The sequence below is a fragment of the Phocoena phocoena genome, chromosome 18, assembly GCF_963924675.1.
Source record: "Phocoena phocoena chromosome 18, mPhoPho1.1, whole genome shotgun sequence".
Taxonomy (NCBI): Eukaryota; Metazoa; Chordata; class Mammalia; order Artiodactyla; family Phocoenidae; genus Phocoena; species Phocoena phocoena.
The window spans coordinates 32,804,208-32,828,565 of NC_089236.1; the positions used below are offsets into that span (position 1 = coordinate 32,804,208).

The 24,358-nt window shown below is 36.1% G+C and overlaps 1 protein-coding gene across 4 annotated transcripts in view; it reads right to left on the reverse strand.

Annotated features, from left to right (window-relative positions):
• DIAPH3 (diaphanous related formin 3) overlaps nt 1–24,358 on the reverse strand; it is a 556,147-nt gene that overhangs the window by 374,105 nt on the left and 157,684 nt on the right. For all 4 annotated transcript variants that reach the window (XM_065896255.1, XM_065896254.1, XM_065896253.1 and 1 more), the window contains 7 exons: nt 22,899–22,973; nt 22,747–22,816; nt 17,377–17,513; nt 15,312–15,417; nt 2,021–2,131; nt 1,616–1,734; nt 663–779 (listed from right to left, as the gene is read on the reverse strand). In XM_065896255.1, the coding sequence (XP_065752327.1) occupies nt 663–779; nt 1,616–1,734; nt 2,021–2,131; nt 15,312–15,417; nt 17,377–17,513; nt 22,747–22,816; nt 22,899–22,973 (735 nt within the window). The remainder of the gene's footprint in view (nt 1–662; nt 780–1,615; nt 1,735–2,020; nt 2,132–15,311; nt 15,418–17,376; nt 17,514–22,746; nt 22,817–22,898; nt 22,974–24,358) is intronic.

A 24,358-nucleotide genomic window follows, 5' to 3' on the forward strand; every position in this document is an offset into this window, starting at 1 on the left:
CATAAAACAGTAATAAAAGAGTTAAGAGGGTATAGAGGACATTTATTGAGCATACACCATACGCCAGATATTTGGCTAGGAGTCTCACTCATGTTACCATTTTAATCTTCATAACAGTCCAGCAGCTCAAGTGTTACTATCCATATATAACTACAGATAAACATGGATAAACAATTATTTTCTTTAAACAATTTGTTACGCTCAAGATGTCTAGGATATAATCAAACTTGAGAAGTCATTTGTCTAGCGTTCTGATACAGTAGCAACATTAAACACAACTGTATTATTAAGGAACTTGCTAGCTACTTAAACACTAATAAAAGTGATGTTTAGTATCTGCCATTCCTACTGCCTACGGACTAACCAGAAAACATTATTCATCACGCAGTAAACTAGTAATTTGTTGCTAGTTTGCATTTTTATTCAGCTGAAAAGTTGTGACCAAGAATCTGCTGGAGCTTAGAAAGTAATAGTAATATCATTTTATACCATCTTCTACCTAAATATATGCCCAGAGGAAACAGTGCATTCTATGAATCAATATTATGAAAGAAATACAAAACTTAAAAATATTTGCTTGCCCAAATCAAACATCAGGTGAATTTCACAATTAATAGAATTTTATTAGTGAAAGAAAATATTAGAATATAGCTTCCTCTTACCTTATAAAATAATCATTTCGAATCAGCAAAAGATGCTGCAGAATTGAAATGAAATATCCCTCTGCTCTGGTTTCCTTAACTGTGTTCCACACCATGTTGTGAAGATCATTCGCTTCAGTAAACTGATTAAGGAATATGTGGATTTATTTATCCTCTATACCGAACAACTGCAATACTGTGACACGGAATCTGCTCTGTAAGGCTTCGAAAGATTACTGTGTATCTTAACCTAAAATAGGCATCATATATACTCAGCATATAATAAAACACATGTAGTTAGGAATGAGAATAGAGGGAAAACTATGTGCAAATGACAACCTGACCTGACACTTCCTGGCTTCTCCTCCACAATCAACTCCAACCAGTATTCCTCTCTTGAGCCAAGATACTGCTGGCAGAAAGAGTAGTGGGCAGCTGGCTGTTAATGAAGTCTTTGGGTTCTGGGGGAGCCCTGACCAAGAGGGCTGGTGCCAGGCGTTACCTACCATGGAGCAGCCCCAGTGGAAGACAGAAAGGTGGCAGATCTCTGGACAAGCACAGACATCTGCAGATGCACAGAATTAACAAAGGCCCGTATGAGGATACACCCAAGGTACAGGGTAGGAACTAAGCAGCAGGCTAAGGGCACCTATTCCTAATGATGAAGGCACTAGGGGGAGTGGAGGTGCCAAACAAAAAGAACAGATTGTACATGTGTACATAAGAGGCTTGTCTAAAAAGCATCCATTTGTAGATTGTAACATCCATTTGCATATGCATGTATTCACAAAAACGCACATAAACTAATAAAATAAAAAAGGTTTATACAAACATCCTTCTGATTCAATAAAGGTTTGATTTTATATCGTTTATCTAGAAATGGCTTCAGAAGTTTAATATTTTATGGGGTGGGGGCTGTTTAAGGGTTAGCAGTAATTTTACATATTTGATTAGACTTCAGAACAAAAGGATATTCAAGTTCAGCTCTAACATCTTCGAGGCGATGGAAGAACTCAATCAAATCTTCTTCCTTATGCTCGTCAAAGACTTTAAGTTGGATATCCAGGCCATCATTCTTAATACGTTTTAAATTCTAGAGATATTAAATAGGAGTTATAAGGAATAGTTTTGTTTTTAACGATGCAAAAAATTAATGAAAAACATAAACAATAAACCAACCATTCAACTTGATTTACAGCATTCAAACACTTAAAGTGTTAAATAATACTCAAACCTTATCATCTATTTCAAAAATAGATTTTATACTCAAGCCTTTTTTCCCACAGATAAATTATTCTTGAAGGTAATTTATCTAAATTTCCCCCTACTCAAGTACTTCTCTAATTTAAATATTAATAAGGAGACTGCAGGGCACTTACTGGCAATATCTCTTTCAATCCACAACGCATAAATTCATTTCTGATGTGAAGCCTGAAGTCCAAATCATCAGGAGATGTAACAAGGGCATTGATAAGCTGCATACATGCTACCTACAATAAATTACACAGCAAGACTTAGACTTGGATTCTGACGTTAAAGGAGTAATAGAACTGAAACATCAAGGCTGTGTTCCAAGTATTATCAAATATCTTCCTTCACAGGTGAGTCTATTAAAACGATAATTTGTATGTAAAATATTTTAGTCAATTACAAATTAGACAAGAAATATAGTTTCAGGGGACTTTTTAATTCACTCCAACCAAAAGTTAAGTTCTTCTCCAAAAATATCATTCCATACACATAAGACATAAACTGAACACACACTAGTTGAAAAACTATAAATATCCTTAGATAGATCCTATCCTAAAATAGGATAATAAAATAATTTCCCATTCATCAAGAGAAACCCAAAGACTTTAAGTCAATGAGAGTTAGCAAAGGCCTGAAACTAGTTAATGGGGTTGTTATAACCAAAAATTATATTATGAACATTGCACAGCTAATTACTAGAAGTTAACTTATCAGGCAATGGTTCCTACACTTTGACAAAAATTCAGCTTACTGTGTGTTACACTTATTAAGAAGACATAAAGAAATAACATAGCTAACTAAATGCTTTAGTATATAACGTAAATGATGAAAATTAAAAATTGCTGTATTTTCCCATTCATATTTAACAGTCCGACTTTCAACCTGGATCTCCTTTTTTTTTTAATCCCTGGCTGAATTATATCTTTCATTATCCAAAATCTATATAATGGAAGCAAAAGAGGTTGCTTCTAGAGAAGCAAAGAATTCTTTGCTGTTGTTGATGATGTTATTTTTCTAAGTCCACATTCTACCAAAATCTAACAAGAAAGACCAGCTTACTGATCAATGTGTTTAACCTCATGCTGTTCCCTAAATTGTCCTTTCTCCATCCCTTAAGGCAAGGTTATATGAATTTAAAATGCCATTTTGGGATTAAGACACCAACAGGGGTCTCAGTTCCTGCTGGTTGAAATATATTATAATTGTTCTATTTGATATCTAAACACTAAAATCTGGCCAGCATGCCTCTACTGTCAAAACTTGAAAGAGAGGGAAAAGGAAAACATATTTAAAAGGAAAAAAGAAAAAACTTAAAACGGCGTCTACCTTTCCAGTACACGTTCACTCAGCTGTAACCAGTTCATGTCAGAAAGTCAAGTTTAAAATGCTTTCTTTCCACTTCCTTGCCAGTCATTACCCAATACCCACAAATGTTTTTTTCAGCATTTTAAAAGATCTCAAACAGCATACAAATATTTAAATTAGCATACTAATTTAATTTCTCTATGTTCAGAGAAATTAAATTAGTATTAGTCACCAGGTTTCCAGGAAAAGATGCAAATTATAGACAACTCAAAGAAAGAAGCAAAAATAAACAACATAAAAATTAGCAGCAAATATCACCTAAATGGAAAGTTGATATGTGTAGAATAATATTAGCATGAAATTGAGGAGAAAGAAGGGAAAAGAATCATCCAAATTATTCCCAGGAAACGTTTTAAAAGGCAATTTTTCATAAAAATAAAACTAGGAACTGACTTAAGCCGAAATAATGAATTTAATTCTTTAGGATCCCTTCCCAACTGTAACAGTAATTTGCCACTATCATGACCTACAACCACTCTTTGATTAATTTATATCATGTAAACATATGTCTACATACAGTAAAATGTATTGATTTACATCTTTAGAGATAAAAAATTCTATAATCAAGATAAAGACCAAAGAGTTCCTTCTAGATTTCTAATACAGATATTGAGACATTTAGACCTTTTTTATCACATGATTTCACACTGGTATAGCATAGCAGCATAAGTGGGAGCCAATCTGGCATCTATCCCATATAACTCAATTCCTAGAGACAGTAGAAAAGGCTCAGGAACTAAAAAGGTAAAATAGGACATGTTGCCTCCCCTAGTGAAGATAAGCAGGTTCAGTAACACAAATATACTATGTACTGTAAGAGATGTGTTCAGTATATGATGAGAATGTGGAGACAGTAAATAAAAACAAGGAAAGCTGAGGAACAGTACTGACTCTTAAGGATTAATAGGGAGACAGCCAGATGAAAAGGAGGACCAAGATGTTTAAAGCAGAGCAGTTTACATGTTCAAAGATCTGGGCTCTTTTGCTGAGTTACAAGGGATTCAGATTTCCTGAGCAGTTTGTAAGGCGGGAAGTGGGAGAACAGGGGAAGGACCCAATAAAGATGAAGCCAGACAGAGGAGGCACAGCTTCAAGTGCTATCATACAAGTAGCTTCGTTGAGCGATGAGGAGGTCTTGAACAACATTTGAAAAACATTTGATGGCTGGGTGAACATGTGGTTGAGGCAAAAGGAAAGAATTTACAAGTCCTCCCACCTTTGCTGTTCAACTAGATAGGAGGTGGGACCATTAACAGAGACATAAAATGCAAGGAAAGAAACAAATTTCACAGGAGAATAGGATAAATCCTGCTTCTAAAATTCTGAGATTGAAATGTACATTAGGAATCATACATTCATTTAAGTGAAATTAGTGAATGCTGGAATATTAACAGAAACTCAAGGAAATAATGAAATTGTGATATTCATCATAAAGAATTAATCACCATGTTCTGTTTGATGTTCCCAAAATGTAGCATATATGATCTCCATTAATTTGCACTAATTATGCCATACTAACAGTTTCAACAGCAGGCAAAAGCCACCTTCCTCTGGAACTGACGAGGGTAAGAAAACAAGAGTTTCTGCCCTCCTGGGAGTATCCTAACTTATCTGAAGGTTCTATCTTTGAGCACAAGACCTTCTCTGTTTACTAGCTCATGCATTTCATTCCTTCCAAGCCTGTCAATGATGTCTACTAAGCACTTCTTGGTACCAGGGATGCAGCTATGAAATGAAAAAGACAGGAATCACTACTATAGAAAGAGAGGAGGCAAGACTGAATCCACAGTTTGAATTGCCTGGGCAATTCAAAGGCTGAAATTTATTAAGCTAGAAAAAAATCAGCATAAACAGAGGAAACAGGCTTGGGAAGAAAGATCAGGACTTAAGTTTTGGAGATGTTAAGTTGGAAATATTGTCTATTATTGATCCTCATCGAAAAAACTAGAAAAGGAAATTGGATATAGGAGACTCCAGTTGGAGAAAGAGATTACCATAGCATTTGTATGTAAAAACCAAGATCTTAGATGGAATCACCGAAAGAGTAGTAAAGAGAGAGAGAAGAGGTACAAGAACTGGTTGGGACATTTCAATTGTAGGTTTTGATTTGAAGGTTGAGGAAATGAGTTAAAGAAAAGTAAAAAGCTATCAATGTGGTAGAAGATAAATGAAGAGATTGTGGTGTCCTGGCAGAATGGGAGAAAAGTGTGTCAACAGGGAGAGTGATCAACTGTGTCAAATGCTCTAATAGGTCAAATAAGATAATTACCACTGCATCTGGCAAATTGGTGACTTGACGAGAAGTTTCTACAAAGGGACAGAACTGCTGCTGCACATGGAAAACATTTTCCTTCTCACATGTACCATATGCAACCAGTAAATGAAAGCATACAATTAAAACTGGCTCTAAAATATTCTCCTTGCTCCAAATGTACCTTTATACTTTAGAAATACTGCTCGTTAACCTTTGGTTTAAACAAGGCTTATAAGTAAGACACATCTTTAGGTGTTAGATATGTACTCAGTTCTAACAATATGGAAAGTAAATGCTGTAACCTCATTTGTTACTCTTGCCCCAATTATCAAAAAGGAGCCTTACATGAGAAAAGGTATTTTTAACATAACTTCTAGCTATAAAGATGTGTCTGCACACACAGGCACGCACATATCCAGCTAGAATTCGGGACAGTTGAGGATTTCCTCAAGAACAGCAACAGACTGAAAATGTCCTACAAAAGCTGAGACCAGCAAACCCCACATAGCCAAGGATTAGGAAAATAAGCAGCCAAAACAGTAATTACAAATAGTGGGACAAATGTCAGCAATGTTGTAAACTAGAGGGGTAAAGACATGTAACAGGGGACAAAGTAGATAAACTGTAAGCAAAAATCTCAAAGATATTCAATATGAGGGATAGAGCTTGTCAAAGGCAATCTTAAGAACAAGGCAAATGATCAAAGGAAAATCATTAGAAGTAGAAAGGGGTTAAACAGCAAGACAAAGACACATGCTGGAATTTTCATCACTTAATCAGCAAAGCAGCTTTCTGCCCTTGAAAATGAAGTGAGAAGGTTTCTTCACATGTGAATATGCATCACCTAAAGTTCCTCTAGTACACAATTTAATTTACTGCTGTCTATCACTACGTGCAACACAAACAGGAGAAAAAATAAACACTTTATGCATATTTAACCTTTGGTTTCCAACCCTTTTCAGACAAACAAGTTTAAGTACAAAATGCCAGGTATACTAACAGCAGTGATGCTTGAGCCTCGAACACAGGCCTGTCCAGGTTTTTCAAAGGCCACCAGCACAGATGCTTTCTCCACGATTATGTGGAAGGAATTGAAAAGGTATCCAACAAACAGCAAAAGCAAACATTCTTTAGAAAGTTCACACTTGGTCAACATATTCATCCTGAATATAACATGTTTTCACATGTAAAATGATGGCTATACTACACTGAAAACATATCAGCTTCCGAAGCTAAATTCAGACTGGAAACAAGCACCAGTAAAGTACTTAAATAAAAATCCTATCAGAACCTGTGAATACTTACTATCTGGGCCTGGAAGACACAGGTCAGACCGCTATTCATCTTTTCTACCCCATAGCAGAAATCGTCTGTCTCTCTTTGCACAATCAAATTCTACATTATCAAGTTAAAATGAGTAAATGATGCTTATAGAGAAATATCTTGCCTCCAGTGCAACTAAAGAAACTCCAAAGAATTTTTAAATCTCATGCATTAATTCAGAATATAAACTAAAATAGACTACTACATTATGTAGACAAACACAGAAAGAGTGAAGTATATCAGCATATGTAAAGTCCTATAATTTTACTTATATTTCCAATTAAATATTCGGTAAATGAACACAGTAAGAGGACAAGTCAGAGCTTGAGGTAACTGCATATATCTCATACAGATGCAGAGAAATAAACTGAAGGATTCAAGAGGCCCTAATTTATATGAACAGGAACAGTTGGATTCAAGACAGAACTTGGATTTTTAAAGGTTTATTCAGACACTCCCCCTGAGACATCATGAATTTCTTCTGTGTTCTCCCATTTTGTTGAAACTCCTAGTATTGCAATTTTCATATGAAACATTAGTCAGCTATAAATTCCTGAGTATAAGCTTCTTAAGGACTTAAGCAGTGTATTTCATTCATCTTTATAGTTCTAATATCTAGCAGAACCCTGAACCGCAATCTCTGAATAATTAACTAATTGACTGGTTAATTATGAAATTTTGCAGTTACCTTGAGTCATGAATTAAGTGTTATCTTTTTGGTGGTCTATTGTAGCATAAGTGAAAAAATGTATTACACAGACTCAGAAAATTGGCAGTATACTCTAGGACAAAAATGATTTTTTTAGTTTAGTAGGTGTGTGCTCCACATGACAATATGAGTTCACGTTAGTGTGTTATTTTACTGTTTCTTTAATGTTTATTAGCTTAATGGCATATTATATACTAGTCCATTTTAATATGCTTAACAGTTTGATTCATATAGATACAGTAACCAAACTGCTGCAAACCTCAATAAAAGTAGTGGTAAAAAAAGAGAGGAATTAAAATAAATTGATCTCTGCATCCCTCTGGAATGCCCCAACAGTGATCCTAAAGATAAACGTTCTAGTACACTCTGTATCCTTCATTAAATGTGCGAACGACTTACTTGATATTAAAAATAACTCTAGTTAACACTGACATTTTTGAGGGGGTAGGAGATACTTGAAACAAAAAGAAACAGTAAATCAAGATATGACTATTCATTATAGGAAGACCTTGGCTTGGTCTCGTGCAAAATTAAACTTGGGTACATTTTGAGCATTTTAAGGGGTAAGGGAAACAAAACAAACAGAAGCTAATAACCTTGCCTAAATTCAAAAAGGCATTGTAACTGATTTGTTTCAATGTCATATTTGTCGATTATTGCCAAGTAACATATTTCAAAGTACAGAGTACTTTGTACTACTACTCTGTAGTATCATATGAACCGAAAACAGTGAAGGTTTTGTTCCATTCACTCAACATCAAGGTACAACAAACGCACACCTTTGTGTATACAGGAACAACACCAGGAGCATCAGGCTGAAGGAAAAGAAGCCAAAAAGGTGGCAGAAGGAGGTGCAACGGTCTGCTCTCTGCTGCCAGGCAATTCTCTCTGTGTCTCTGCATGTATTGCAAGCAGAGGTACAGATGGCTTTTCTTCTGCAAGACCTTGACAAGGATGTCTGTATAGCAAACCATCTTGGAAGACAGAGACAGCATCTCCCCTCCAGAGCAAAAGGGCAGGCAGACCCACAGCCCATTCTGAAAGATCTGTGTTCTCCAAGCTCCTGTAACACGACCTGCCATTGCAGCCATGTCTTCAGACAGTCCCTCCAAAATAAAGACTGGACTCAATTATTTCCTGAACTGAGAATCCAAAAATTTATCAGCTGGCTGGGAGGCCTTGTTGAAAGCACTGTCACCTGGTAGCCCAACTGATAGAGATCCCAATTGGGGGTCCCCAACAACTATAAACAACATGTTCCTTCCAGGAACACCATGTGCACCTTCAAAACTATGTATCTTGTGGGGAAGCCAGGCATTAACATGCCTCTCTCTCCCAAAACACCATGACTTACACCTCAGAGGTGCTCATAAGAGATGCTCAGGTGTGTGAGGAAACAGTATCAGCACACGTACAGCCTCAGACAACTGTGGCCATCTCTCCACACCCAGGCGAACTTTGGTTACTCTGGGGAGTTTCCTGGAGAGAACACTGATCACTAAATACGTGCACCTGCAGACAGTTATCCCTACGATGAGTCACTGAATTAGAACAGATGATACGAAATGTGTCCCTGGTTTTAGCTGAAGTAATCAGTGACACTGCATCAGCCCTGCAAGGCACTCAGGTCAGCTTTCACTCACTGGCAGGGTTGTTACAGATGAAGGAGTTGCGCCAGATGTCCTCCTTGCTGAACAAAGGGAAGTCTGTGCAATCATTAATACCTCAGGCCGAGTGAAAAAGCAACAGAAGAAGATAAGAAAGCCTCCTGGTGTCCTAAGATAGACCCTGACGGTTTACAGGATTTGTTCAGCTGATGGGATCTGGGACCTGGAAGGCATGCCTGAAGTCAGTACTGCAGGGCAGCCTCAACCTGCTGCTTGAAGCACTGCTGACCAGCAGGCTTAATTAAATACTCTGGGAGACAAATGGAATGGAGCTCATCACAGCCTGTATCAGTCAGAGTAACTGCTGCCCATGATAGCAGACTTGGATTCTCTAAGCTCAGGGTGTCGTCCCTATAACACAACCCACTGAAACTGGAAACTGGGGTTGACAAAGCTGATACTTGAGCTACTGCTATGGCTGTAGGTAACTGAAGTCCTTTGTTTTTGACCTAGGAGTTCGTGTCTTTTGACAGCAGCACCCATACAAGTGTGGCAGACTAACACGGTAGTTTACAAGTGGCATAAAACCACAGATCCTTTGTGTTCTTGACACTCCAAGAGTCCAGGAAGACACCATAGGAAGGGAAGGTACAGCGTGCCGTCACTGAGGACACAGATGCAGAGGAAAAGTCAAATAGCCAACCCCAAAAACTCCAGGATTCCCACACTTTGATTCCTTTCCTGACAAAAATCTACCACAATCCCATCAGCCCTATGCCCAACAACATGGGTTTGAACAAACTCTTTAGGATCTAGATAATGCTTCTGACACTCTAGCAAAGTATGGCTCTAACAAGAGAAGAAAGAAGACACACATAGAAAGAAAAAATAACAATAAGAGGATAGAAATGAAAATAACAATGAAAATCAAAGTGTGACAGATACTAGAGATTGGTGCACTCACATTATTCCAACCCTCTTCTAAGGAAGACCCAGGCAACACAAGGAGCTAATCACACACCTGAAGACTGGACCCTATCAGAATCAGAGGTAGTCACATTATCTTCATCATTATTATTAGCAGACTTGAGTAAATGTAACAGTCCTCCCTTAAAAAGTACTTTGGAATAAATATACTTTGCACTAAGAGAACAATAAGGAATTTTTTAATTTTACTATCTCCCATTTTCTCCAATTTAAAAGCAAACAATTGGTTTCTATTTTATTCAGAGACAAACTAACAAGTTTTATTTTTAATTTCATTTGCTAATATCACCCCTGACTAGTACATTTTAATAAATGCAACTTAAATAGCTAATGGAATAAAATGGGTACTTAGAGCAATAGCTTTATGGGAAAATTGATAATCAGCTAGTTCTAAAACATTTTTTTTTTTTTGTTAACTTTAGAAACACACAGAGAGAAAAGTATTTAGATATTACTAAAGTACTGCTTGATCATTTTAAGTGAAATAGAATTAGCAACCCCAGAAAAGAGAATCTACTTACTTTTTTCCCCCTAAGTTAGCTATCAGGAAAACAATAACTTTACTCTTAACTTAAGCTTGCTACCTGCTAGCTATTTCATACATTTGACTTAACAGGAAGAAGAAACATCCATTAGAGTATAAACACACAACAAAATGGTTTAGTAGGGAATATTAGAATTGAGAACAATTCTTTGAATTGTTCAATTGAGAACAATTCACAAGAAATGAATTTAAATGATGCTAAAATGACCTTTCACTTCTCACTGAAAATTAAACTTTAAAAACTCTATCAAGAAATTATAGTGTTTATAGGACATCAAAAAACAATGACAAGGGCTTCCCTGGTGGCGCAGTGGCTGGGAGTCCGCCTGCCGATGCAGGGGACGCGGGTTCATGCCCCGGTCCGGGAAGATCCCACGTGCCTTAGAGCAGCTGGGCCCGTGAGCCATGGCCGCTGGGCCTGCACGTCCGGAGCCTGTGCTCCGCAACGGGACAGGCCACGACAGTGAGAGACCTGCGTACCGCAAAAAAAAAAAAAAAAAAAAAAAAAACACACACACACAAAAAAAAATGACACTACTAAGTGTAACAGAAAATATACTTAATTACAACTTAAGCAATTAGTTTCATAAAAGCTAATATAATCAGCCACCTGTATCCTGATAAAAATTCCTCAAGCAATTTCCACAGCTGTCCAGAGAGAGGCTGCTGCTAGCCCCTCCTCTCCACCCTTAATGCCTTAACACTAAATATGGCAAATAAGCCGTCATTAAGAAAGAAATCGTCCCCACAAATATTCACAGTAGCATTGTTCATAATAACCAAAAAGTTTAAAACAGTCCACATGCCCACCACCTGACAACTGATAAACGAAATGCCGGATACCATACAGCAGCATCATATACGGCATCAACAACAACCACAACAAAATGAGGCTCTGATACATCCTACAGCATGGATGAACCTTGAAAATACTATGCTAAGTGAAAGAAGGAAGAAAAGACCACATACGCTGTGATTTCACTGATAACAAACATCTGGAATACGAAACTCTATAGAGGGAGAAAGTAGAGTATTGGCTGCCTACAGCTAGAGATAATGAGGGCACCGAGGGGTGACGGCCAGGGCATGAGGGCTTTCTTTTGGGGATGATGAAAATGTACTAAAATTGACTGTGGTGAAAATTGCACCGTTCTGAATATACATAAAAAAACATGGAATTGTACACTTTAAATGAATAAATTTTATCTCAATAAAACTGTTTAAAAAATCATTTCAAAATTATATCAATTCTCTAGACGAATATATTTTCATTTCTTCAAGTCTTACTGTCTTCTATGGAATAGTAATCTTAATTTATAGTTTTTAATTAATAGTTCTTTTTATCATATTTTATCATAACTATAAAGTTATTTTTCCATAACTTAGCACCTTCAGTAAAATCAGAGTAACTACCCATAATACAAATGAATAAATTTACCCAAGAATTTTTTTGACTCATGCAGTTTGCCTTCAAGTTCATACAGTAATCAGGATTTTAAAAGACCAGATAGATTTAGTTTAATGTCTGGTAGCCAAAACAAATTTAATATGACAAATAACCAAGAATTTTAATGTTGCAATAGTCAAACTTTCCAATTAATGAGTCAATCATGTCATTTACCTAGGCAAAACTTGACTTCGTTCTTAAAGAGCCCTTCTTTATCCTTTCCCTCACAGCTTTCAAACATCAAATGATGTAATAATGTTGTAAAAAAAGTTGGAAGCCCAATTTTATCAAGATTTTTTAAAACTTTTATTTTGAAATAATTATAGATTCATTGGAAGTTGAAAAAAAAAAAAAATACGTACAGGTTGGTCCTGAGTACTCGTCACACAATTCCTCCCATTGGTAACATCCTGCATCATTATAGTACAATACCAAAACCAAGAAGTTGAAATTGGTACAATCCACAGAGCTTTTCAGATTTTACCAGCTTTACACTCATCTGTGTATGCGTGTACAGTTCTATGCAATTTCATCACGTATAGATTTGTGTAACCATCACCGCAATCAAGATACAGAACTGCTTTAATTGCACGACACTCCTTCCTGCTATTTATTTACAGCCACGCCCAACACTTTCCCAGACCCCAATCCAAATCTTTGGCAACCAGTAAAGCAGTAAACTGTTCTTAGAGAACTGTTCTCTATAATCTGGTTATTTCAAGAATGTTATATAAGGCTTCCCTGGTGGCGCAGTGGTTGAGAGTCCGCCTGCCGATGCAGGGGACACGGGTTCGTGCCCCGGTCCAGGAGGATCCCACATGCCGCGGAACGGCTGCGCCCGTGAGCCATGGCCACTGAGCCTGCGCGACCAGAGCCTGTGCTCCGCAGCGGGAGAGGCCACAACAATGAAAGGCCCACGTACGGAAAAAAAAAAATAAATAAATAATGTTATATAAATGAAACCACACTGGGCAACCTTTTAGGACTGGCATTTTTCAACAGTGTGTAACCTTTTAGGACTGGCATTTTTCAATCTGCATAATTCTCTGAAGATTCACGCAAGTTGCGTTAAGTCAGTAGTTCATTCCTCTTTGATATGGAATAGTATTATATGTACGGTGTACCACAGTGTAACCATTCACCTGTTGAGGGACACGGGGTTGTTCCCAGTCTGGGGCTATGACAAATAAACCTGCTATAAAAATTTGTGCATGCAGTTTTGTGTGAACATAAGTTTTCATTAGCAAGTTTTCATTAAATGCTGGGTTGTATAGTAAAGTATCAATTTTAATATCAACACTGGTAATGTTTCTTTAAAAAATGAAGATCACATTTAATCTCCACTGACTTTATTTTTTTAATTTACCAAAATTACTTTTTAAAGCTAGCATTTACTGAACGCTTCTGCTAATGAACCAAGCAGCGTACTAAGCATTTAAACCTATATCCTATGTAATCCTTGCATCAACAATGAGCTAGGTACTGAGATTATTGCCATCTTGCAACTGAGAAAACTGAAGTATAGAAAAGATTTGGGAACTGATCCAGAGTCACTAAAGCTACGATGTGAAGAGCTGGGACTCAAATTCAAGGCTGCCTGACTCAGAACTCTATTGTTTTCATCATTCCTGTAACATGTGTGTCATTAAATACAAAAAGTATGCATTAGGACCAAAAGGTCTTTACTTAGGGAATAAACTTTGCATGGGACTATTACATTTCATGGTGAGATTTTTAAACTAGACATAATTCCTAATAAGCTGCACAAATTACCAAAATTAATATAATAACCTACTGGTATTTGCACAAACACTGTGCAAGTAAAAGTTACATGAGTACTAGCGGAAAACCCAGATAAAGTAATTGTTTAGCTTTTCTCTACACAGTTTCTTTTAGGCTCACTCTTCATTACTCCTGTGGTGAACAGGAAATCTGGGGCCAATGAGAAATGAGAAGGAAAGGGAAATGAGGGTAATGGTAAATGGATTAACAGACCCCAGCCCACCGAGGAACTGAAGGAGCAGGGTTGAGGTCAGCGATGGACACAAAGCCCAGGCCCCCACTCCCAGATGTGGAAGGAGGAGCTCTTTTCCAGAAGCTCCAGGAACTGGACCCACGCAATAGTGACCATACACGTACTCAGATCTTCAAGTCTGCATACTGTCCCGAGAAACCAGTCACACAGGGTTCCTCACCACCATTCACAAACACTGTCACCAGAAGCAGATTCACAAAATACCGTCTTCAGAAATCTCATAATAAATTATTAATATGACAGTCCCTAACATTTTCTGATTTTTCATCAAATACCATGTTTAGTTTTTATTAACATCACTAAGATCTGGCTTTTCCATTCCTACCACAATGAGAAACAATTAAATGGCTAAGGTACACAGAGCTTTCAAGTAAAAATTAAAACTATAATATTTTACTATTAAGTGTGAAACAGATTTACTTCATAGCTATTAACACCTTGCTTTCCAAATTTTACTGCACATTAGAATCACCTGAGGATCTTTCAAAAATCCCAATAGCCAGGTCCCAACCACACCAATTAATTTTTTTTTAATTTGAAGGTAGGAATCAGTCATCGATAATTCCTTAAAAATACTTAGGTTTGATTAGCAATGATTGTAACAATAGTTCTAGCAATAAAATTCTTGTGTCTTTAAGAAAAGGGAGAAATTAAATGAATATTAGACATGCAGCTTGGGTACTATAGTGTTTCAAGTCTAAATGTAACTTTTTGGGAGTGCTTAAAAATCTTTGAAAGAAAAAAAAATCTTTGAAAGGATTTTTCTAAGTGTATCTTGGTCTTTTTACTCATGGACACTCTCAACTTTTCAGATATAAAACTAATACAACGAAAAGCCACAATTCACTCAATTGCCTAGACTTCTTAAAAAATTATAAAAATCAACAATTGAGATAACAATTCATGGACTATGATTATATATTTCACAGAGAAATCTAGTAAGTCAACTTCTAGGAACCTAAGGAAATAATTATAGGTGTACATAAATTTGTATCTATAAGATAAATTATGGTATGTTAGAATTCTGTATTTATTTAAAATGCTATAAAATATTAAATGGCATGTGGGGTTTCATACTACAGTATTAAATATAAGTCAATCAGGAAACAGTTACAAAAAACACTATGAATGATAAACATGAAACCTACTTGCAATTGAACTGAATTGTGCCGAAGACCTTCCACAATACAAGAAAATCTGTCAATTTTTCTTTCTTCTCCAGATGATGTTAAAGCTTCTAAAACTTCTTCAAGGCTATTGGAAAATTTGAAATTATAAAGTAAATTACAAACAGCAAATAACCCAAATAACCCAATACAATAGCTTAATCTACTAAACTCCAGAGTGACTACTCCTAGGCAACCAATAACATTTTAAAAGTAGCTTACTGATCATATAGCACATATCAAGCATGAACTATGTTACATGTTTTAATTCATTTATTCCTCATAATAACCCTACGATCATGTTTATTTACCAAGCATTTATATAGTACTTACTACACATCAGGCACTATTTAAACTGGTTTACAAATATTAACCATTTTTAATGTATATAATTCTATGAACTCTATAATATGGGATAATTATTTTTATGCCATATTATAGGTTAGGAAACTGAGGAAGAAAAAGGTTAAGCCATTTGTTTAGGGTCTCAGGTCTACTAAATGATAAACCTGTGTAGTGAGCACTATATAAATTCTCTTAACCACTACAACCCTACTCTGTCTTGAGTATAAATAAATGAAGCTCTGGTGCCCAAAAACATATAGTACTAAAAAAAAAAAAAAAAAAAAAAACATATAGTACTAAGGAATTACAGTCAAATATAAAGAATAATGGTTATGCAAGAAGTATACTTGCTACTTCTTTAAAGAATGCTTATGCTAACAGTACCCAGCATACTGTAAAAGTTCACACAGCTTGTGGACGTAGACACTTTAGTCCTAAGAGTTATTTACTCATTTTGATGACCTATCCTGAAGTCAAGAAATAATAAAAATAATATGGAAGTGGAGGAGGAGGAGTAGAAGAGGGAGGAGGAAAAAGAGGAAGAGGATTAAGAAAGAGAAGGTAAAGGAGAAGGACAAGAAGAAAGGAAAGGAGGAAGGAAGGGATAGGGAAGGAAAAGGGAAGAAGAGAAAAGAGATAGAAGAAACAAGAAGTAAGGGAGAGAGGGGGGAAGAGGAAGGAGGGGAGCCAAGGGAGGAGGATGGAGGAGGAGCAGAAAGGAGTTGGGGGAGAACAGCAAGTATCTTATGTGTCGACATTAAACTCACACACAGGTTTCTGCACCAAAATTAACATGGTCTTTTTAAAATGGGAAAGTGCAGAAGCTGTACGCCTGGCTTTGCAGCTGGGACTGCAGCAGGCATGGCCTCATCCAGGGATACACACTATAGCTACATATGGGGGCAGAGGGCCAGGGCTGAGTGGTGCCTGTTGACTCTCCAACTAAATCCAAACTGAGCGGCGCAACAGTCATCAGCCCCACAGGACTTCTACATGGACAATTTTTAAATGTGTGCAGGAGGTTTCACTTACAGGGCTCTGCCTACCCTTACAGGAGGGAGGGTCATTTCTGTTTGTTCTTTTGGTTGTTCAGTTTGTATATCTTTATCATTTATAAAAAGTATTTTAAATAAATTTTAAATGCTTTCTTGTAATAAGAACACTAATTTTCCTTAAAAAGAAAAACAGGTTTATTTTTATTTATCTTTTAATATGTATGTAATGGTCTTTTAGTTACAGCTCTAGCAATTGTGGATAATGTCTTTAAAGTTAAAACTTTAGTATGTACTTTACTGTCAAGGACCTTGCACCCTCAACCATTACATTATCAATTACACACTTATTATTGAATTAATTCTATCCAAAAAGTAAATAAATAAATAAGAAACAGAACCAATTTGTATATTTTTCAAAGTCTCCATTTAGAATGTTTATTTAGGTTTTGAGTTCAGAACAGTTTAAATATAATGAAGAAATCCATTTTTCATAGAAACATGTTAGCCCGTAACTACTATATTGATTAAGAGAAAAAAATTACTACTCAAACACTTCTGTTCAGCCAATATAAATCTAAATCACATGCTTAAGTATAGTTCATTTTTTTAAAGTAAATTCTAGACTAAAATAGAATAATGAAAACATTATATGGCTCAAACTGTATTAAATTATTATGTAATGAGAGAAATAAGTTGAGAATACTTACATGCTTTCCTCCCCTACAATGCACACTGCAGAAAGGAGTTTAACCACATCCGTCATCATACTGGGCTTCTCAGGATCAATGGCTCTGGCTAACAAAGAAAGACTCCTCTCTTCACTCATAATTCTTTCCAAGCCATACTACAACATTTTGGAAATAAGAGGTTAAATTTTAGTGGTTAGTTGAAAAAATAGTGCCCTGAAGGAAATGCAGTTAAAATGTTTATAAGATAATATACGTGTACATGTAGTAAAGCCAGAAAATATAAAGAATGCATAACATCCTAAAAAAATTCATAGAAGTATTCCCTTTACATTAAGAACTATGAGAATCAATCAAATATAGATAACCCCTCAAAGGTAATTTGATAGCAATATGACTGATAATTACTAGGATAGATAAGTGGCCAACTAGAGAAAGAGAGAAGCAGTGAGGAATACTGAGATTCCCAACAGGAACATACAAAATGAACAGACTGATACTGAACCAGACACTGAGGCCGTGAGGAGCTCTACTGGGAAGGAAGGTTGGTAAGAGGTACCACAAATAAATGCACAGATCACTATCCCAGAGAAATATAATGTGAGCCACATGTGCAATGTAAAATTTCAAACAAAAAGTAAAACTGATTTTAATAGAATTATTCTGATATACCCAAAATATTATCATTTTAACATATAATCAATATAGAACATTTATTGATGAGATATTTTTACTTTTTTTTTCTCTTCCTAAGTATTCAAAATCTAGTGTGTATTGTACACTTACAGCACATCTCAGTTCAGACTAGCCACATTTCAAGGGCTCAGTAGCCACATGTGGCAACCACATTACACAGTGCGGGCCTAGATAGTAACAGTTCATAAACAGGCAAAAGCTGAAGGGTGATTCGGGCTGATACCACGTAGAAACTGCCATAAGAACATGTGTATTCTGACCTGAACGATATTTTGTTATCAGAAAGACAATGCAGTTGTAAACACATTATATAAATGGAATGATTTTGAATGAGGCCAAAGTTTGCTACTGCCAGGATGTCACATTCAATTGGAATATAGGAGTTATGTTAATGACTTAGTGTTTTGATTTAAGGGTGTATACATCTCTTAGGGTCTACTTACAATCTATGGAAGATAAGTATCAAATAACAGAGGATGAATAGAAGCAATAAAACAGTAGTATTTATCTACCATACATCCCAGAGGATCCTTTTAAAGAGTGAGAATTTAGCTGATTAGAATTACTACTAAGCACTAAAAAGGAACTTAATCTCAATTACAGACCTACAAACTCAAAATTAGCACTAGGTATTGGTATCAAAATAAAATCTATAACAAGCTTAAATCCAAATGCTTTGAACGTTATGAATGTTATGAAAATTTATTTATAAGTTTCCTGTCTTGTATATCGCATTTACGTAAAGAAGCTTCACACTGTGGTGAAATATTGCACTTGCTTTAAACCACTATCTAAAGAACACAGGTACAAAGAAGGAAGTACAAACAGAAGGGTCAAGGGCCCCAGGGTATGATTTTTGAAGGGACTTCTCTGCCCTGTTGGTGACAGGGAAACGTTTACAAGGAAACAGCTAAACCAACCAGGAAATGCTCACTTTTGTGGTACTCTGGGCTGTTTCATAACTGGAAACAAAGAAAAGCAGGCATGGGGCCAGAGACTACAATATGCCTCAACAATCATTCCAGGGAATTGTCAGAGTTTTGTAATGTACCACTTAGACCCAATTCAAAAAGTCAACCAGCCAATGATTACCAAGTACCAAAGGGCTAGCTCTGTCCTAATAAACCTGAGACTGAGTAAAGCTTGCCTTCAGCACTTCCTCCTTCACTTCCCCCACTCTGGGCTGGCCTGAGCCAGCACCTGCCCTTCTGGAATCAGAATCCTGTGGCTCCTCCAGCCATTCAAAGCAACTCATACTGATTTCCTCTAAGGGATACCACCTACCTTCTCTGTCAGGCCCTCTGACCCTAAACCATGTGTCAAGAGTGGAACAGGAGCATTCTCTGATCTAGTTTCGACCAGTGTCCTGTGAACTCAAAGCTGCATCACTGGCAATATTCTCTGACTTCGCTAATGGAAAATTGTACGGTGCTCATTTTGAGACTGGAATGAGGCCAGGTTACCACTACTGTATCTAGAATTAAAGACTGAACTGCTGCCTACTTGTATAAGATTACTCATTCAATTATTTAAAAAAACAAAGCAAAACTAAACCCATTGACTCTGTGAGAGAAATAGTCAACTTACCAGTACTGGCACTTAAAGTGCATTAAATGAAGGCTATTACAAGGTTAGAGAGATAGTGACCAATTTTGGAAGGTCTGTCTCTCCACTGAATGTCAAGGATCCACTCCAGAGTTTAGGAAAACTCAAATATTCTAAACTGAGGACCAGTGATAGGTTCCCTTTGCATTTTACTTGAGGCCTATTATTACCTCATAGTACTACAGGCCACTGAAGGTGTGTTAGGCAGGGGAAGGTGAATACCCTAAATCCCTGTGTCAGATGCCCTACATGAACATTGGTGCTGAATGACTACCCACGTTGAGTTAATACCAGCAGCAGAGATAACGTAGGGAGGGGGCTGGCTTCAGGAAAAAGGCACCCTCGCTGAGGGTACACACCTTAACACAAAAAGTTAACTGACCAAAAAGAAACCCCTGTTTTGACTACCTCTTAATTTAAAGGTATTTATCTTTTCATCTTAACTTTTATTTTCTTCCTAATAAATATTCAAAATCTTCTTCTATTTAAACACTACTATAAAGTTCAATTTAGTATTATAAAAAAATTCAATTTCATACAATGATATCAGATTCACTCATAATATCAATTATATGATTAATTACTAGTACCAAATAAGGTACTAGTACATACATTTTTTTCTCTTAAAGCCTATATTTTTCATCATTCAATGAACTTTTATAAAGATTGCACAGTAAGGTAGAGGAAAAACCATCAACCAATCCTGGAAAAAATATATTTACCAAAAAATTTCACATATAATTATGTTTAGAATTCAGACATTATAATTCCAAGTATCAGTAACTTTTTATTCATAGCAGCATGACAGTAATAAATGCAAATGGAATATATTCCAGCTCCACATAAACTATAAACAAAATAATCCATTATTTAACAATAAATCACATTATATTAATTAGAATACAAATACATAAAGTTTACTCCCTTTCCAATTCAGTCTTAAACCAAGTAGGAATATTATCTTCTATATACCACTTCACTTTAACCATGACATTTCTTAAATTCAAATTATGATCCAAATGCCCCATGCCCCTTTGTTTTGGAAAAATGTTCCTGGGTTTTCGCTGCTTTTAGCCTTCCCATCACCAGTGAAATTTCCAGTTGCTATATTCTTATTTTAGAAGCCCCCCCACTCCGCCTGAAAGCAAGTGTTATATACTCAGTGTGAAAAGATGTCTCCCTATGAGCAATTTGATTCCTTTATTCACTCACTCTTAAAACATACTCTACAAAGGCTACATAATATATCTAAAATCGAATTTTCACAGAACAGTGAGTTCAGTACAGAAAGTACTTGTGATTTCTACATCAGATATTTTCCCTGAAAATCGTATCTGATTGGAGGAAGCAGGGAGGTGAAAAATATTTCATTGGTTAAAAATAGAAAACTTAACTCCAGAAAATGATGAAAAAATCCATAAATAATTCAATTAAAAAATAATTAGAAAATATAAATATTTGCTGAATTTAATAAAAAGAAATGTAAATGTTAATAATTTAAGTACAAGTACTTAAATATGAAGTTCTCTAAAAGTTTATTTTAAAAATGAGGATAGGGTTTCCCTGGTGGTGCAGTAGTTGAGAATCTCCCTACTAATGCAGGGGACACAGGTTCCAGCCCTGGTCTGGGAGGATCCCGCATGCCACGGATCAACTAGGCCCATGAGCCACAACTACTGAGCCTGCGCGTCTGGAGCCTGTGCTCCGCAAAAAGAGAGGCCACGATAGTGAGAGGCCCACGCACCATGATGAAGAGTGGCCCCTGCTTGCCATAACTGGAGAAAGCCCTCGCACAGAAACGAAGACCCAACGCAGCAAAAATAAATTAATTAATTAATTAACTCCTACCCCCAACATCTTCAAAAAATAAATAAATAAGGATAAGGCAAAAATATTAAAAATTAAAATTAATCAGAAATACACAGTTTTGCTATAAAACACAAATCATCACCCAACATAGACAAAAGTTCCTCTCCCGCTGTCTAATGAATGAAAACACCTATCATTACTGCACACATCATGAGATAGATATGATTAGATGTTAGAGCTAGAGACATGGCATGGAATAGAGCTAATTTCTGCAATTAACAGTATGAAAAAAAGGAAACACAGTTAGATAAACCCAGCTTCAGTACAGAGCATAAACCATTTCTCTCTTCTAATGTATCCTCTTTAAATATTCAAACTGCAGTCCTGCCATATTATATTTGGTTTCAATATTACAGTTGACTCTTGAACATCACAGGGGTTAGGGGCACCAACTCCTCATGCAGTCAAAAATCCGAGTATAATTTCTGACTTCCCCAAGACTTAACTACAAATAGCCTACTCTTGACCAGAAGTCTTACCAATAACCCAGAGTTGATTAACACGTATTTTGTATGTTATATGTATTATATACTATATTCTTACAATAAAGGTAGAGAAAAGGTTATTTTAAAAAAAGCAGAAGGAAGAAATAATACACTTACAGTACAAATATGTATTTATTTTTAAAAATCCACATATAAGTGAACCAGTGCAGTTCAAACACATATTGTTCAAGGGTCAACTGTACTTGCATTAAGCATCATTGCTCCTCCACCTCTGGGACCTGTTCATATCTGTTCACATTAATTTCATTAAAAATATAAATCTCTAGACTATAAAAACGAAGTCTTTCTAACTTAATTCTTTGGTAATAAGTATTACTGCAGACCACATTTAATAATCATTTATGATTTCAAAGCTGATTCATGCTATACTTCTGAAAATTAAAAGAGAAGAGGGAAGGGAGAAAAGGGAACAAAAAAGAGGACAGATAAGGATGTAGAGAGGTAGGGAGGAAGGACAGGAGGAAAAGAAAATTAATCTGCGCATGAAGGGTTAAGCACCAGAAGAGGATCTATTCATCCCCAAGTTTCTCCTGTTGAGAGAGTTGATTTGATAGAAAACTAGAAATCAATACTTCAATATTTTTTCCATTATATACTAAAGAGCTTATCAAAGCAATGCATCACTTTAGTGCAAATTCTATATTACATAACTCTTCTTTCATAAGAACTTCTGTAATAACTGATAAAGAACAACTACAATTACCTATGTACATACCTGGGTGTTCATCAAGGCCTTTAGACACTGTATGACTTTGTGCTGATTCTTCTTTATAATTTTTTCTTGTCTGCATAAAAGATATCAATGTTGGAATCATCACTGGACATGCAAATGTAGCTTAATTAGAAATAATGATTAGCAATACCTACATTTTGCCACTAATTAGCTTTTCCAAAATGTCCAGTAATAATCCAAGCCCCTCATGTCCAAAGCTCTCCACCCAACTGAAAAACAGAAGAAAGGGTAGTCATATATTAAGTCAGTATTCTAGTTTGGAATATCACAATAACGCTATATACTCACAAATATTTTACACTTGTTATATTCTAGTCATAAATACAATAAAAGAATAACACTATGTGTAAAATCATTCATGATTCATAATCTTTGTGAAAAAAGGAGCGATGATGTGATAAGCCAGTGATGTGCTGAACCCAGCTTGCACTTGGCTTGTGAGAGCTGAGTGTGCCCAGCTCTTCCATGCCCCATGTCCATTGACATCATGTTAGTAGCTTAAAACCTGCCATGTTGGAAGTATTGACACTACAGAAATCAGCAAATGCTGCCAATCAGAGTATCCCCTCACCCAGAGCTGGCTGTTAAACATTTAATAGCACACCACTGGATAAGCCTCACTCTGGACTATTCCAAAGAGCAGAAATTGGGCAAGGGAGCAATATTTAAAGAGAAAAGATTCCGGTCTACATAAAGAAAAAGATTACTGAAAAAATAAGTCAAAATATTGTAAAAGCATGTTCTAGGATAATTTTCCAAACCACTAAAATACATCTTTATAAATGTTAACAATTTCTTAAATTTCAACGTTCAGTTGTACTTTTAAAAAGAGCTTTATCATTATTTTTATTTATTATTTATTTATTTATTTTTTTTTTTTTGGTTTTTTTTTTTGCGGTACACGGGCCTCTCGCTGTTGTGGCCTCTCCCGTTGCGGAGCACAGGCTCCAGATGCGCAGGCTCAGCGGCCATGGCTCACGGGCCCAGCCTCTCCGCGGCATGTGGGATCTTCCTGGACCAGGGCACGAACCCGTGTCTCCTGCATTGGCAGGTGGACTCTCAACCACTGTGCCACCAGGGAAGCCCTATCATTATTTTTAAATAAATATTTTCATCTTGACCCAACCACCTCTATTCCATTAAACCCATTAATATAATCAAAGTATGTATGTAATTAGGATAGGAGTGCCAATAGACAACAGCTCACCTTGACTATAGGAAAACTACCTTAGGACAAATCAGTGTTGATTTGGAAAGCCTAGCACAATAAATAAAATAATGTTAACAATAAGTCTTCCAAAAAGTAGAGGAAAGAAAAAGATATAATATGCTATATATGTGTATTTCTTTGTATATATGTGCTTGTATACATATTTGTTTGTATGTATGATTTTATGTGTGTATGTGTGTCTGTGTGTAGCCTTCGAAAAATGGAATATTAATAACAAACTTTCATCCAATAATCAAAAGCAGGATGTTATAAAGAATAAAAAATTTAAGTCACATACCAGCTTATACTGCCATTTTCTTACTTAAGACACAATATTAATTCCTTAGAAAATAAGAGTAAACACCAAATGTAATATATTTGCAT